The sequence below is a fragment of the Polistes dominula genome, unplaced genomic scaffold (genome assembly GCF_049000335.1).
Source record: "Polistes dominula isolate Pdom_NZ unplaced genomic scaffold, Pdom_raw_medaka contig_49, whole genome shotgun sequence".
Classification (NCBI taxonomy): domain Eukaryota; kingdom Metazoa; phylum Arthropoda; class Insecta; order Hymenoptera; family Vespidae; genus Polistes; species Polistes dominula.
Window position 1 is genome coordinate 2,723,329 of NW_028300914.1, and position 14,369 is coordinate 2,737,697.

At 28.1% G+C, this 14,369-nt stretch overlaps 1 protein-coding gene across 11 annotated transcripts; it reads right to left on the reverse strand.

The window, feature by feature from the left end:
- Window positions 1-44: 44 nt before the first annotated feature.
- On the reverse strand, window positions 45-14,366 carry Sec16 (endoplasmic reticulum export factor secretory 16). Of its 11 annotated transcripts, none has more exons than XR_016175762.1 (20): window positions 13,257-14,358; window positions 12,473-13,151; window positions 12,174-12,396; window positions 11,671-12,102; window positions 11,488-11,573; window positions 11,202-11,409; window positions 10,444-10,550; window positions 10,173-10,329; window positions 9,910-10,048; window positions 9,570-9,834; window positions 9,320-9,489; window positions 8,655-9,239; window positions 8,129-8,572; window positions 7,826-7,858; window positions 6,047-6,292; window positions 5,299-5,683; window positions 5,116-5,207; window positions 4,259-4,303; window positions 3,529-3,615; window positions 45-2,801 (listed from the first exon to the last, which is right to left on the reverse strand). XR_016175762.1 is itself a non-coding variant. In XM_015321808.2 (19 exons), exons 1-19 carry the CDS (start codon window positions 13,923-13,925, stop codon window positions 2,793-2,795), a joined length of 5,016 nt encoding a protein of 1,671 aa, XP_015177294.2. In that variant the 5' UTR covers window positions 13,926-14,358; the 3' UTR covers window positions 45-2,792. The 11 variants fall into 11 exon arrangements, 9 of the variants coding, with proteins under 9 accessions (XP_015177294.2, XP_089025947.1, XP_089025946.1 ...); XR_016175761.1 differs by having other exon boundaries at window positions 4,259-4,306; XM_015321808.2 differs by lacking the exon at window positions 4,259-4,303.
- Window positions 14,367-14,369: the final 3 nt, after the last annotated feature.

Sequence of the window (14,369 nt, forward strand, 5' to 3'; positions counted from 1 at the left end):
AAGAAAATTTAAAAAGAAAAAATATAACATTAATCAAAATGATATTCCTTCAGTTATAGTTTATTATTATAGCAATAGCAATATGACATCCGTTGTGTTATATTATCAATATACATTATACATTTAATATTATCCATATTTCCCATAAACATACAACTTTGAATTCTAAATTATGTATTTATATTTATATATATTTATACTTAGCATTATAAATCAAGCCATTCGTATCATTTTTCAACCATCCTATACATATATAACATACCAGCTCAACTGAATACTTCAATATAACTTTTTAACATTAATCTTAAAATCTTTGCATATTGTTTCTCCACATATGATAATGTATCACCATTAGAGATTTTAGGTATAGACATTGCATTAAAATAAATTTATTCTTATAACGTATTATTATATAACAAGAACATAATATTAATAATTTTAAGCTCTTGTTAATATTAAACTTAACATATAATAACTCATTATTTCAATGCAATTCAAACCTGACGCTCTACTTTGTTATATCATTGAATGTGTAGTTCAAAAATTAGACATGCACAGTGCACTTTTATAAATTGCATATGTAAGATTTGTCCTAATGAAAATGTTTACAACTTTAATTAATATGAGAAGAATTGTATATTAAATTTGCTGTTAAATATTAACAGTAAAATTGACTCTCAAATGTTTCTCCAAGCACAACTTATAATATTTGAAATATTTACAAATCTTTTAAATACCATGCATTTACAAGTACACGGTATTTCACATATTCTGTTGTAATCATGCTCTTGTAACTTGTAAATTGTAGTATTTCAATTTATTTACTATGTCATAAGAATAAAAATGTATACAGGAATTTATATAGCAATTAAAAGAGAAAAATTGTTAGCGCACCATTAATTGGCAAGTATAATACAGAGATATCATTAATATCTTATTTAAAAAGAATGAGATCCATAAAATGATGAAACTTTAAAATATTTTGCAATAATCGCATCGTTATAATAGCTTAACGAACGAGAAGTTTCAAACAGTGATCGAAAAATAATGTACATTTTCATTAAATATAAACACCCAGCAGAGTAATTAATAAAATAATCTTAAAGTCATTTTGTATTCGTAGTAAAGTTATGCATACACCTTTATCAATTCAAAATTTACATTATATTTGTACATATTGAATTATTTTTTTTTTGTTTTCATTCACGTCGGCATATAATATTGATCGTAATGCAAGAAGTTTACTTAGAAATGGATGCAAATGTAATGTAGAGTTCAGATTTGTTTGTTATTATTGATAATAATGTTATTAAATCTCTGAGATAATTTTACAATCAAATATACAGCCATCTTGCTAATGCGAACAAGACGCACGTGTAATTCAATTGAATAATAATAAAATTCACGAATATGCATTAAAAGAAGAAAAGAAAAAAAAAACACGAAACATCAATCTTTTTACTTTCCTCATTTCACAACCTGTAGGATATTTAAAATTGTATTGAAAGTATTAGAAAAATTTGTTGAACTACAACATTATTCCGCCATTAAAACTATATTATACTATGCCTTTTTCCTCTCCTTTACAATCTTATAGGATGGCAGTTACATTACATTGGTGTATCAATATCTTAATAATTTATCTATTATTAACAATACTTATTCATCCTTACACATTAATAGACAAAATTCATAACATTTCTGTTTATTTTAACACCCTTCAGTTTACCCTTTTCATTCTTGTAGTTTTGCCAGCATATAAAATCAGACTTGGAATTGTAGTACATACCAAGGCCATTTTTTAATAATCATAGATTTGTATAATCACTATGTTATAAACTCAGTAGTATTTTCATTATTTATTACATAGTTTTCACAAAGGACCAATTATTTATATTTCATATAAATTATATATAATTGTAAAAAAAAAAAAAATTTCATTAATAATTGCAATAATTTGTTTTTAAATAAATGAGTAGTCCTTTGCAAGCATTTGCATTCTGAGGAATATTTAATATTTATAGATTGCATTTAATTAATTAATTAATTAATTGTTTGAAATTAAAACAAAAAATAATTGTATATAATTAATATTGCAGCATATTAACAAGATGACAAAAGTACCATAGTGATTTCAATGATAATATCTATTCATTTTAAAGAGAGCGATATTATTTGACAGAAAAATAGCATTTCAAAAATATATTTAGAATATTTAAGAGTTAAACCATCAATGCATTACCAATTGGAAAGTAAAAAGTATTGTATTTATGTTTTCATTCAAGTATAAAGTAATTTTCTACGCGAGGGAATATTATAAAAAGATATTTTTAAACAGAATAATATATTCCCTTTAATGTGAAGAAGATAATTGCATGGCTTATCAATAGTCAGAATGTTTCAATTCTAAAATTAAAAGTAATTGCTTATTTTTGTTGTTGTTGTTGTGTTGTATTTTACTAATATATAACTAGACTTATAATAATAATTCTGAAATTTTGTCTAAATTTTCTATCTATAATAAAATTTCATAATTCCTGATTATATCATTATGCTAGTAAAAATGGATTCGTTTCGAAATCTAAGTTAAAAATCTATAATATGTTGACAGAGTTTCAACCAGCCGTACACCAATAATATACACTTTATATAATAAATCCAACTTGTATGAAACACAAGAAATTCTTTTAATTAACAATTATTTCGATAAGAATAAGTAATCGAACTTATCATGGATATCCAATTATGTTGCACATTCTTCATTACACGATCCTTGATATTATCGGGTTTGTTCATTGGTCCTTAAAAATAAAATATATCTTTAATATTAATTTATAATAGATATTTAAAAGAAAAAAAGAAAAAAAACCTTTAAAAAAATAAAACATATTAATACAATTACATTAAATTAAAAAATAAATCATTTAATATTTTTAATACGTTCGGCATCACACATGTTTATTATTTAAATTATAAAAAAACTCCATATGTATTTAAATTAAAATTATGAAAATAAATGTATACGTTTGATAATTAAATAAATCGATTCGATGCAGAATATATTAATGCGTATTAATAACACATTTTTGTTGATGTATTTACAACATAGTACAAAAATATGAACAATGAAGATTGTCTATTTATTTTGGAATATAAATTATATAAAATAATGTATGTGCAAAATAGTGATAAAAAGCAGTTAAATTAAAATGATATATTACTTAATGCATAACAATACATTGCAAGACCAAAACCAAATATACATCCTTCACCAAGCTCTCCCTAAGCTTTCCATATTAATTGATAATGTAAAAATGTTATATCTACATGACTTTATAATATATCTCTATTGCTGTAGCTTATTTGTGTTTTAACATTAATGAATTATATTTATTGCAAATAATTTAAACAGACTTGTATTAAATTCTATACAATAACATTTAATATATAAATATAATCATAATTATTTTCAAATATTTTCTTATGAACACACTTTCATAACTGTTTAAAGTTAGCTTATTGTATTACCTTATTCCTTTGAAGAAGGCGCGGATCCCTCATTGTGTAGCTCTGCACCTCTCGCGATAATGAGCTGGTTGAGCTCCATCGAGAGAGCTATATGCCATATACAACATAATAATGTTGTCTCACTAACTAATACTTGTCATAATATTAAGTATCATATACATTATATATATATATATTTACTTTATATTATGCACATTATATTACTGTTTCAGAAAATATGTCATGTAATTTCTTTCTATATGTTTTTACTAACGACCCTTCAATAGATTGTTTCTAATAAGATTATAAATCAATCCAAATCTTTGAAAATACTTTTTCATTACGTTGTGAAATATAAGATTGATTATACTATTGAAAGGTGTACATGCATTAATTATACCAAATTAATACGTTAATTATTTTGCTCGTATTAAAACAATATGCTTTACGTTCAAACAATTATGTTTGTTTATACACGTGCAAAAGAAATTAATAATAAAATAATAGATAAATTTGATCGATTAATATCTTAAAAGAAAGAAAGATAGAAATATACACTAAATAAACTAGCGCAACAATAGAAAAGAGTAAAAAGATAATTATTTTGATAACAGCATGTTTAAGAAGCAATTTGAAATATACGAAGGAAACAAGTTCTCCCAATATTGTGAATATATACATTAAGCAATTGTGACAAGACATGCGTGTTAGGTATGAAATAACTCAAAATTAATAAAATAGATATTCTTACTATCAGCAACAATTATTATTTGGCTACATCATTTTGCCTCCCCGACTGCTTGCAAAAGGAAACAAAAAGAAAGATTGATTAAACACATGTACAAGAAAATATTCTATAAGAATAATATTATTCTTCTGCGTTATAATTATTGAAACAATAGATCGTCTTTCGATCATATTATGTTCTTTCAATTAATAAATTCAAATTTGGACAAGATTTTACACAAAACTTAATGTTTAGTATCCCAATACTTGCTTATCACATTCAACCTTTATTCTGTTACTTTTTGAATCTTATTTACTTCTATTTCAAGATAAGTGATCAAATTGTTGTTTGCTTTGTAATTGGACGATGAACAGGAACGATTAATTTAAAAGAAGTTAACATATTTATACATACACACAGAGATATAATGATTCATTTTATCCTAATTTTTACAAAGTATACAAAAAAGATCAAAGAAATGTATATTTTTAATATAAATTTCTAACTTTTTATTCATATTTAAATCATTATTGCTCTGTTTTGTGCATAGATACAAATACACAAGTCTAAAGGAAAATTAGAACTCATTTTAGCTGATTTAGATAAAATAATTTCTAAAGAAAAAGGAAAGAAGGGTATTGAAGTGTTTTAACATTACAGTTCCCAAAAAATGTTGAAAGAAACAACTAAGCTGCATACCAGCATACTGCAGCCACAACGCAAGGACAAGAAATAGTATTGTGTATGTTGTGTTTCAAATAGAAATTATTTAAGATGGAAAAATTGTATGAAACTGTACTGTTATTAATGTATATGTGTTAACTATTGAAATAACTTGTAAAAATAATATCCAGAAAAGTAAATTATTATGTCCAACTTACTCCTTGATTTACATTTTCAGTGGGGTGAGTAGCAGGTATACTTGGTGCTGGAGTTGGTGTTAAAAAGTCAACGGGTGCATTTGGATCATTTACTGCAATATCAAATAATGAAATGTAATTGTATCATTAAACCTATGAATCATAAAAATGTCTATAAATAAATATAGATTAATTATGTTTTACCTGGTGCAGGAATGAATAATTGAGGAGATGATACAGCCATAGGTACAAATGGAGATGTTGCAGGCGTTGGTACACTCGATGATGTTGTACTACTTTTTCCACCATTTCGATTCATTACATCTACATAATTAGCACGCATATTTCTTCCCTTCTGTAGTTTGAACATATTGTAGTTAGTCTGTACTTTAGAATCATTCATATTCTTTGCCTCTTGAGTTAGTTTATTTTGTTGCAAGGCTGCAGATTTAGGTGTATTAACTTGTTCAATTGATGGTGGTCTAAAACCCATGTCAGTTGCTTTTGGTGGTGGAGGCAATGATGTTGTACTGGTATCTGCATCTTCATCTTTATTTATCCATCTTTTTGCAACAGGATCCCAAACAATCTGTAAAAGAAAGTATTTCAATTAATTGTATATGTATATTATGAATTATAGTAAAACATGCTGTGACTTATATATAATTTTGATTATTCAATTATACATAGGGCTTATGAAGTTTAAATCTTGCAATATTTCACACGTTAACAATGCAATTTCTACTGATAAATAAACAATGAAAAAGTTAGTAATTAATCAATCATTTTATCAAAGCCAAATAATACTGGCCTGCTTATCTTCCATTTAATCACTGATGATCAATTACCACAAAAATCCGCGTAAGCCCTTAGTTACATAAAACATAAAATTGTCTATCGTAACTTTTCTATTATTTAAAAAAAAATAAATAGTTTATCATAAATACTTTACCGTAGGATTACTATCATCTGGTAGTATCATTTGATTACGTGGTTTCGGGGCTAATTTACTGAAAAGACCTCCAAACCATGAACTACCTCCATTAGTTTGTTTCTTTTCATTATTTTTATCAGATGTCTTCTTAGTTTCTGTAGTAGATTTAGCACCTTGTTTTGGTGTTTCTAATGCATCTAACTCCTCTAATGGATCATATTGTTTACCCGAGGAAGGTGTCATAGAAATTGCTGGTTGCATTTGCTGAAATGAAATACATAAGTCATAATCGCAAATTTGTTCTTTAAATTTCATCGTATATAAGTTAATGTCTAATTATTTTGCATAAGTATTAGAATTATTTATTTATGCAATAAATAACAAGAAAATCTCTTGTTTCGCATATTTAATATATATATATATTTATCAGTTGAAAATAAATCATTTGTATTACTTGTACTAATAATATAATAACAATATTTATAGAAACACAAATATATCATTTTTTTTTTTTTTTTTTTTTTTTAATTAAGAATAAAGGCAAATATAAATGTTTCAAAACACAGTGGTATCACATAGTATAATAATTTTTATTTTCTGCTTACCATAATAACATATTTGTGTGTTCATATATGTATATTTATAAAATGTATATGTATTATATATACACATACACATTGTGTGATAATGAATACATAAACTATAATATAATGCAACTTCTAATAAAATATTTGAAAACATTTTCTGTACAAATTCTTCACACATAATATGATACTAAATAATATTCATATTTTTATACAAAAAAACTTATAATAGCCACGATACTGGCACAGTATAATTAACAACACTATTCATTTTATTATATAGAAATGAAATAATAATGTTAATATAAGAAATACGCTAAATATTCTCTTGGTATTATATAATCTATTCACAATATGTAGGAACATCAATATCATAATTTTTAGAAATATGTCCCTGAACAGAATCTGTAGCTGTTAATGAATAATGATTGTTTTCAGATGAAATTGGTATATCTATTGGATAAGTTCCTCTAAATATTAATGGTTTATATTGAGATAAATCTTTACTGTTAGAATATGACCATGCATCTACTGTATCACAAATTACATCTTTTCTTTTAATGTGAGGTGCAACTCTTACAACCTTTTTTTCTTCAAAAGTACAATACTGCTCTAATGTCTGACCATTATTATTATTATTATTATTAGTATTATCGTTATTATTAATGTTGTTGTTTAAATGTATATTTTCTGATAACGTGTCGAACGAATCATCAAAAGAATGAAATTGTGCACTATCAAATTGAATATCTAAATCTGTTTTCTGTGAATGAATTTTTATTTTTTGATTTGATTCTTCTTCGCTCGTATCATCTGTAATCTTTTTCTTTACTTTACATTTCAAGAAAACAGGAGATTGCGAAGAAGGTGGTTTAATATATTTCGGATCAATTTTCTTTGATTTTGGTATATTATCTTTTGGATGAATTTTATTAGCATTTAAAATTTTTGGATAAGTGGTAGTTATTTTAGGATATTTAATAAATTTTTTAGACTTTTCGACATTAATTTCAGAACTTGCAGGGGTATGAAAGCGTGAAACCATTGTAGTAGAATTAGATTGTGATATACTATTTAAAAGTGATGTTTCAGAAGAGGCGCAGGAATCTAATGTAGTCAGTACTTTACGGCGACGTAAGGTGCTATTACTCTTGCCATCCAATGGCCATTCAGAATTGAGATTATTACCCAGAGTAAGCGTGTAATTACTTACTTCAGGAGTAGATGTTTTTTCTTCTCTTTCCGTCTGTCCATATGCAAGCATTAAGAAATAGATAAGATATTATATTCCTAATTTATCTTAATTGCATTTAAAGCATTGATATTTAAAATCAGGAAATAAAAGCTTCTTAAAATGGACAAACACACAGACAAAATTAAAAATGAGTAATAGTAATTAAAATATAATTATAAAACAATATTACATATATATGTGTACATATGCAAATGATTATATGAAAAATGCCACTCTTTTAAGTATATCTTATAAAATATTATTAAGAAATATTCAGTTTACCTCATAGTTCCAGTTTTCTTGTTGTTGAGAATTATCCATGTCAGGCTGATCGTCAGCGTACTGAGCTTGAGTAGACTGTTGCTGCCAGCTAACTGCACCATCATTTCTACCAAAGTTATTTTGATAATATGTTTGTTGTTGATTCCAATAATCTTGTTGCTGAGGTTGTTGATATTGATTATTTTCATTATTACGCATGTATTGTGTAGATTGATCGTATGTATCTTGCTGTATAGTTGATGGTAATGATAATGGTTCCCAGTCTGACTGCACTTTAGTATTCATACCAGACGTTGGTCTATCTCTGTACTCAGTTTGATTAGGTCCCCACTGTTGTTGTATTTGTTGTTGCTGTGTTTGTAATTTATTATCATGGATTTCTGGACTCTGTAAATCTTCGTTTACTTGTGACTCATATGTATTACTTTCGACTATTTCTCCTATCTATAATATTATGGAAAATAATGATTTTTTTCTTAATATTATAATTTTGTTAATTACAATAATATAATACGAAATATTATACCTGATATTTATTCACAATCTGTGCTAAATTATTTAACCAAATAAGATTAGTAGCATCTTCAGTAGAATCTTTGCATACAGGATCATGATATTTAATTTTATCACCCAATGCATAAACTGACATAATAAAAGACCTTTTATATTTTGACGGTTCATTAACAATATTAACTGCAATTTGTTCTATATAAAGTAATGCTTTTTCTATCAAGCCATAGTCAACCATTTTGACTGCCAAATCAAATTTAAAAGTTTGAAGATCTACCGAAGTAAATCCAGGTTCGCTAAGATTACGAGCGTATTCATAAATTTCTGTTAACATAACAGCTTCTGTTGTCATAAATTCGGAATATGGTTTGTGATGATTAGAGCCTATTAGAACAAGTTTTGCTGAATTTACTCCATATGGGCTAAAATCAACTTGTGCCAGAATGTAACAAAAATGAGCAGCATAGATATCTCCTCTTGCAAAAAGAGTATCTCCAAGTGTTGTTATTGATCGTCGATTAATTTCAGGATTAGCAGATGTATTTGAAATAATCATAGCTAAGTGAGGCCTCCAGTCGTCCCATCGTGGATCTGCTACACTCTACAAAATAGAAATCAATATCAATGTATTAATTATATTATATGCGTAATCCAATTACATTAAAAACAGTAAATCCTTACTGTTACAATGGTTGGTATGCGACCTGAGTGCAACTGATATAAAGTTTGTAATGGATCAGAAGGTGATAGACTATTTGCAAATTGTGTCATTACAGATGCATGAGTACGCTTATCCAATTTGCTAGCTAAAAAAAGTGCATGTCCCCATAATCCTTCATTCATAGCATATTCTGCAAAACATTATAAATTTATATTAGTAACTACTAGATTTAAATTAATAAAATATATATATATATGAATACAAATATACCTAATGCTTCTTGAACTAATCCATAAAGAAGTGTATTTCTAAATTCATCTGTCATTTGTTCTACAGTTTTCTGTTGTTTGACATTTTCTACTTTTTCAGTAGTTAATAGATTATCTCCATTATTTCCATTTGCACTTGTTCCAGATCGCTGTGACATCACAGACTCTCTTCTTCCTGTATCTTGCAATTTTGGTTTATTTACATCATAAGGATAAGCATCTTTATTTCTAAGTAAAAGTGCTGCTATATCAACACCGACAACATTCTGAAAATGAATTTATAATTTAAATTACTTTTCTTGTTTCTCAATATATAATTATTCTTCATAAAAATTACTTACGCCGTTTTGTTGGATTAGCATAATCATTAATTCATATAAAAGTATATAAGAAGCGCGATCAATCATATCATCGTTCGCTATTGCTGTTTTAATTTTATTTTCGCAGTATTTAATTATGGTTTTTTTGTGCGTTACTCCTCTGCAAAATAAATGTCACAATTCATTAAATTATAACAAGATATATATAGATATATAAGATTATAACAAAAACATTAAATTAATCCAAGATATACACATGCATAAGATATAATGTTATTAATTACACTTGCTTAATTAGAGGTCCCGGATAGGCACGTAAATCACGTGCAACAGGATCATGAAAGAGTAGATTTTCCACACGTATAATATCCACTTTAGCTCTTTCACCATCAGCTGGATAACTAGGTTGAACATGTATTATTGATCCGACAGAAAAAGATCCTGAAAATAAGATATATTATTTATAAAAATAATGAAGTATATTTTATATACCTAAACTATAATCGATAAGTATTAATACAATATTTGCACTACAAAATAATAATAAAACTTTACCATATACATGGCAAGTTGAAAATTTTGTTGGTGTTAGTCGTGCAGATGTTGTTGTTGAGTCTTCAAACTGTGACATATGAGCTAAGGTTCGTTTATCTCCAGTGGTTCTAAAAATAATACCTAATGTGTTGTTATATCTTTCACAATATTTTTCATTATTTAAAAAAAAAAATCAATATACGTATACAATACATAAATTACAGCGTATATGATATATATTATTCACATTATAAAAAAATAAAAACCTATTAAAAGCATTGTCCTAGCTACAACATATAATAATTATAATGTGACAAAAAGTATATATACTAAAGTTCAAATAAAAGAAACTTTTGTCACCAAATATTATCTACCAAAATTAAACTTTTAGATACGTTTGTATAACATGATATTTATATTGATAAACAAATTCTAACTTTTATCACATTACAGACTACAATTTATTTTAAATAACTAATAATACGTTCTACATATTCTGGCAAATATTAATGCTAAACCGAGAGAAATAGGTCTCTCGGTCTCACCTATTCAAACTGTGACTAGAAGTTCTTCTCTGTGGAAAATTCTTCCCCCATTCAGGATAACCAAAATATGAAACGTATAGAGCTTTGTTTGGTGAATGGAAGCATGCACTTGAATTTGTACAAAATCTGATATATTACAAGATTCAGACGTTTATAAAAAGACTTAGAATGTTCACTTATGCATTCAGTTATTATACATTTATTAGATTCAAAAAATTAATCAATAGTGCTTACCGTTCCTCACAAGAACTGCGTCCTGAATGTACACTAGCCCTATCTTCTGGATAATTACTAACACCTCTAGATATTTGTTGTTGATGCTGGCTAGCATAATATTTGTGATACCATTCTGTATAAGCAGCTGGATTGGTACGACGTAAATTCTCAAGATATGCGTAATAATTGTTACCATAATGAGTACTATAGTCGTATCCACCATATCCTGAAAAAAAATAAAATAATAAACATATAATTTTCTGATAAAAAAATATATATTCTTCTACTTTGACATATCATTTACCATTGTAAGCATAGTAAGGATCTCTAGAACGCATGTAATATTCCCTATCTCTGTCGTTGTAAGAAGATCTGCTAGAAGGTCTAGAACTGAAAATAATTATATTCAACAGTTAATACAAAGTTTTTCATTCTTCGAAAATAATAATAAAAACATTTGTACATTTCTATTTATATTTCAAAATACCTTCTGCTATAAGGATCTTCATAATATTCTCTTCTATACGGATCTCTAATATCGTAATCATCGTATCTTCTAGGTCGTCTGTCGTCCCTTCTTCTTTCACGACCAGGGTATTCTCTATCCCTAGCATCCCTAGCATACCTCAAATCATAATCTCTAGTTTCTCTGTCCCTTCTACGTGGATCATCACCCCTATCTCTTCTACGTGGATCATCTTGTCTTCTTCTCCCATCATCTGGCTCATCTTTAACTCTGTTTCTTCTTTCTATTTCATCCCTTGGATGACGATCTAAATCATCACGACTATGATGCTTACGATCGTCATCTCTATAAGAAAGGTCTCGACGTTCGAAATCATTGTACGGTCTTTCATTATCTACACCGCGTCGACGATCGTAATAATAATCATCATCATATTCACGTTCACGATCGTAACTGTAAAAAATTTATTTTTTAAAAAAATATTAATAATTAATTTATAAATAAATATTAATATAACAACTTACTATGTATTCTTTCTTTCATAATCATAACGTCTACGATCAGGACTTGTATCTCTGTGTCTTTCTCTACTATCTTCTCTACTGTTACCAGATCCTTCATCATCTTCATTTTCATAAGAATCTTTACGTATAGATTGTACTTGAACACTTTGATTACCTCCTTCAGATGCTCCAACTGCTTCTTCTCGTTTATTTCTAGAATCACTCGGTTGGTCCGAAACAGAGGCTGAAATATTCAATTAAGAAATATGAAAAATAATCAAATAATCGACATATATTTAAACATTTTGTAATATATTTACGAATAGATAAAGGAACTTCTTGAGATCCTGTAACTACTCTTCCTGTAGATCTATCATCCGAAGATTGAATGGTTTCATTAGGAGATGCACCTCCTGGAATTTGTCTAAGTCCTCCATCCGATTGTTGAGCAACATCCTCGAGTTCGTTGCCTCTTCCAGGTATTTCACGTATTTCACTCGATTCTAGCATTATTTGAGATTGTACTTGATATCTCTCTTCCCCTGATGGATCATTTCTAGATTGTTGTGGAGGTAAAGAACGTTCTCTACCAGAAGGATCATTCTGACGTTCTAATGTATCCGATTCACTTCGAGAAAGAGAAGATATACTTCTTTCCTGACCAGGTGGAACATCTCTACGTTCGGATCTGTCAGATATATTTCTAATTTGTAATCCTTGTTCTTGTCCAGAAGGATCATTTCTTCTTGGGTCAGATAATCGCTGACCAGATTGTATATATTGCTCTTGCCCGGCAGGATCATTTCTATCATTTCTAGGATCAATGGAACTAGATTGACCAGGAACTTCACGTAGAAAAGGAATATCATTTGGAACTTCATCATTTTCATCATCCTGATTCGGTGGAGATAATTCATGATCGGTATGAGAATCTGTTAATTCTCCTGTTTCTAAAAATGTGTTTCTATCGTTTGAAGCAAATTCATAATTGTTTAAGGCCTAAAAATCAAATTTATAATTATAATCATCATTCAATAATGTGTGTGTATATTCATATTATATTATTAATGCAAAAAAATATTGTAATTGATAAAAAAAACATACTTGTTCCTGTTGTAAAGATCGATGACCTTGCGTGTGTTGTTGTATAGAAGGAACTTCGATATTATTTACTTCTTGTCTATATTCACGTACATTAATTGTTTCTTTTTGAAGATTTGCAAGAACTTTAGGATCGTTATCTAATGTTTCCCTATTTATAGAATCTCGAGATCCATATATATCACGTTCTTCTAGTGCAGGTATAACTACTTCTAAATTAACAAATTCGGAAGGCTGTTGAATGTTTTCGTAATTTTCAACACTTTGTTCAGGCCATTGTTTTGATCCACGAATGTTATCTTTCGAAAACCATGAGTTTTCAATTGGTGGTGGTATAGCATTATTGTTATACCATTGATCATATACCATATTAGGTGGTGCATTATCAGTTGTAGCTTTGTTGGCATTCGTCTGATACATGCTTGAAACTGCATGTTCATGAGGAGCAATAGATTGTGCATCAACAGATTGAAAACTCTCCATGGATTTAGTATAATCTACAGTTGGCATAAGTATATTATCTGGAGTAACAATATTTTGAACACCACCAATATAACCTGAATGTATTTGTTGCGAGTGTTCTTCTGAAAATCCTGAAGAAAAATAATCCTTTGGGTGGTTCGGATTTTCAGGGTTGCTTCTTTGCTTGTTGGAAAGATTTAATTGATACATTCCAGTAATTATGTTATTCGATTGCAAAAAGTGATCATGTAATAACGAAATTTGTATGTGTCTCGAATAGAGACAGTGTACCAGCTGGTGAAACTCAAAGGGGCCCCATTGCGTTCATGGACCTTTGGACGTTCACTCACCTAGCTATAGTCTTTCGTGTTTTTTTCCATAAACAAGTTTACACATTATACGAACACGAAAGGTCAACTGTCAAGATAATACTGCACGCATAAGGGACAAATAAGCAATTCGTTAACTAGTTTAGTACATACGTTTTTGACCGAAAATCAGATAAAGGGAATCACAACGCATACATTTATATATTCACGGATACCTTACATCCGTGTGGATGTGGGTTAAGCACGTCACAAATTTTCCTCGTTGACTTTCCACGTGAGCAGAACCGTAGACGCATCGTAGTTGGACGAGTAATGCACAAACGTC

Coding starts and splice junctions, on each gene's coding strand:
- Sec16 (XM_089169817.1), bottom strand. CDS start 13,925: ATGTATCAATTAAATCTTTCCAACAAGCAAAGAAGCAACCCTGAAAAT. Junction 11,574..11,670: donor GAAGATCCTTATAGCAGAAG/GTATTTTGAAAT, acceptor AATTATTTTCAG/TTCTAGACCTTCTAGCAGAT. Junction 9,835..9,909: donor TGCTAATCCAACAAAACGGC/GTAAGTAATTTT, acceptor ATTCATTTTCAG/AATGTTGTCGGTGTTGATAT.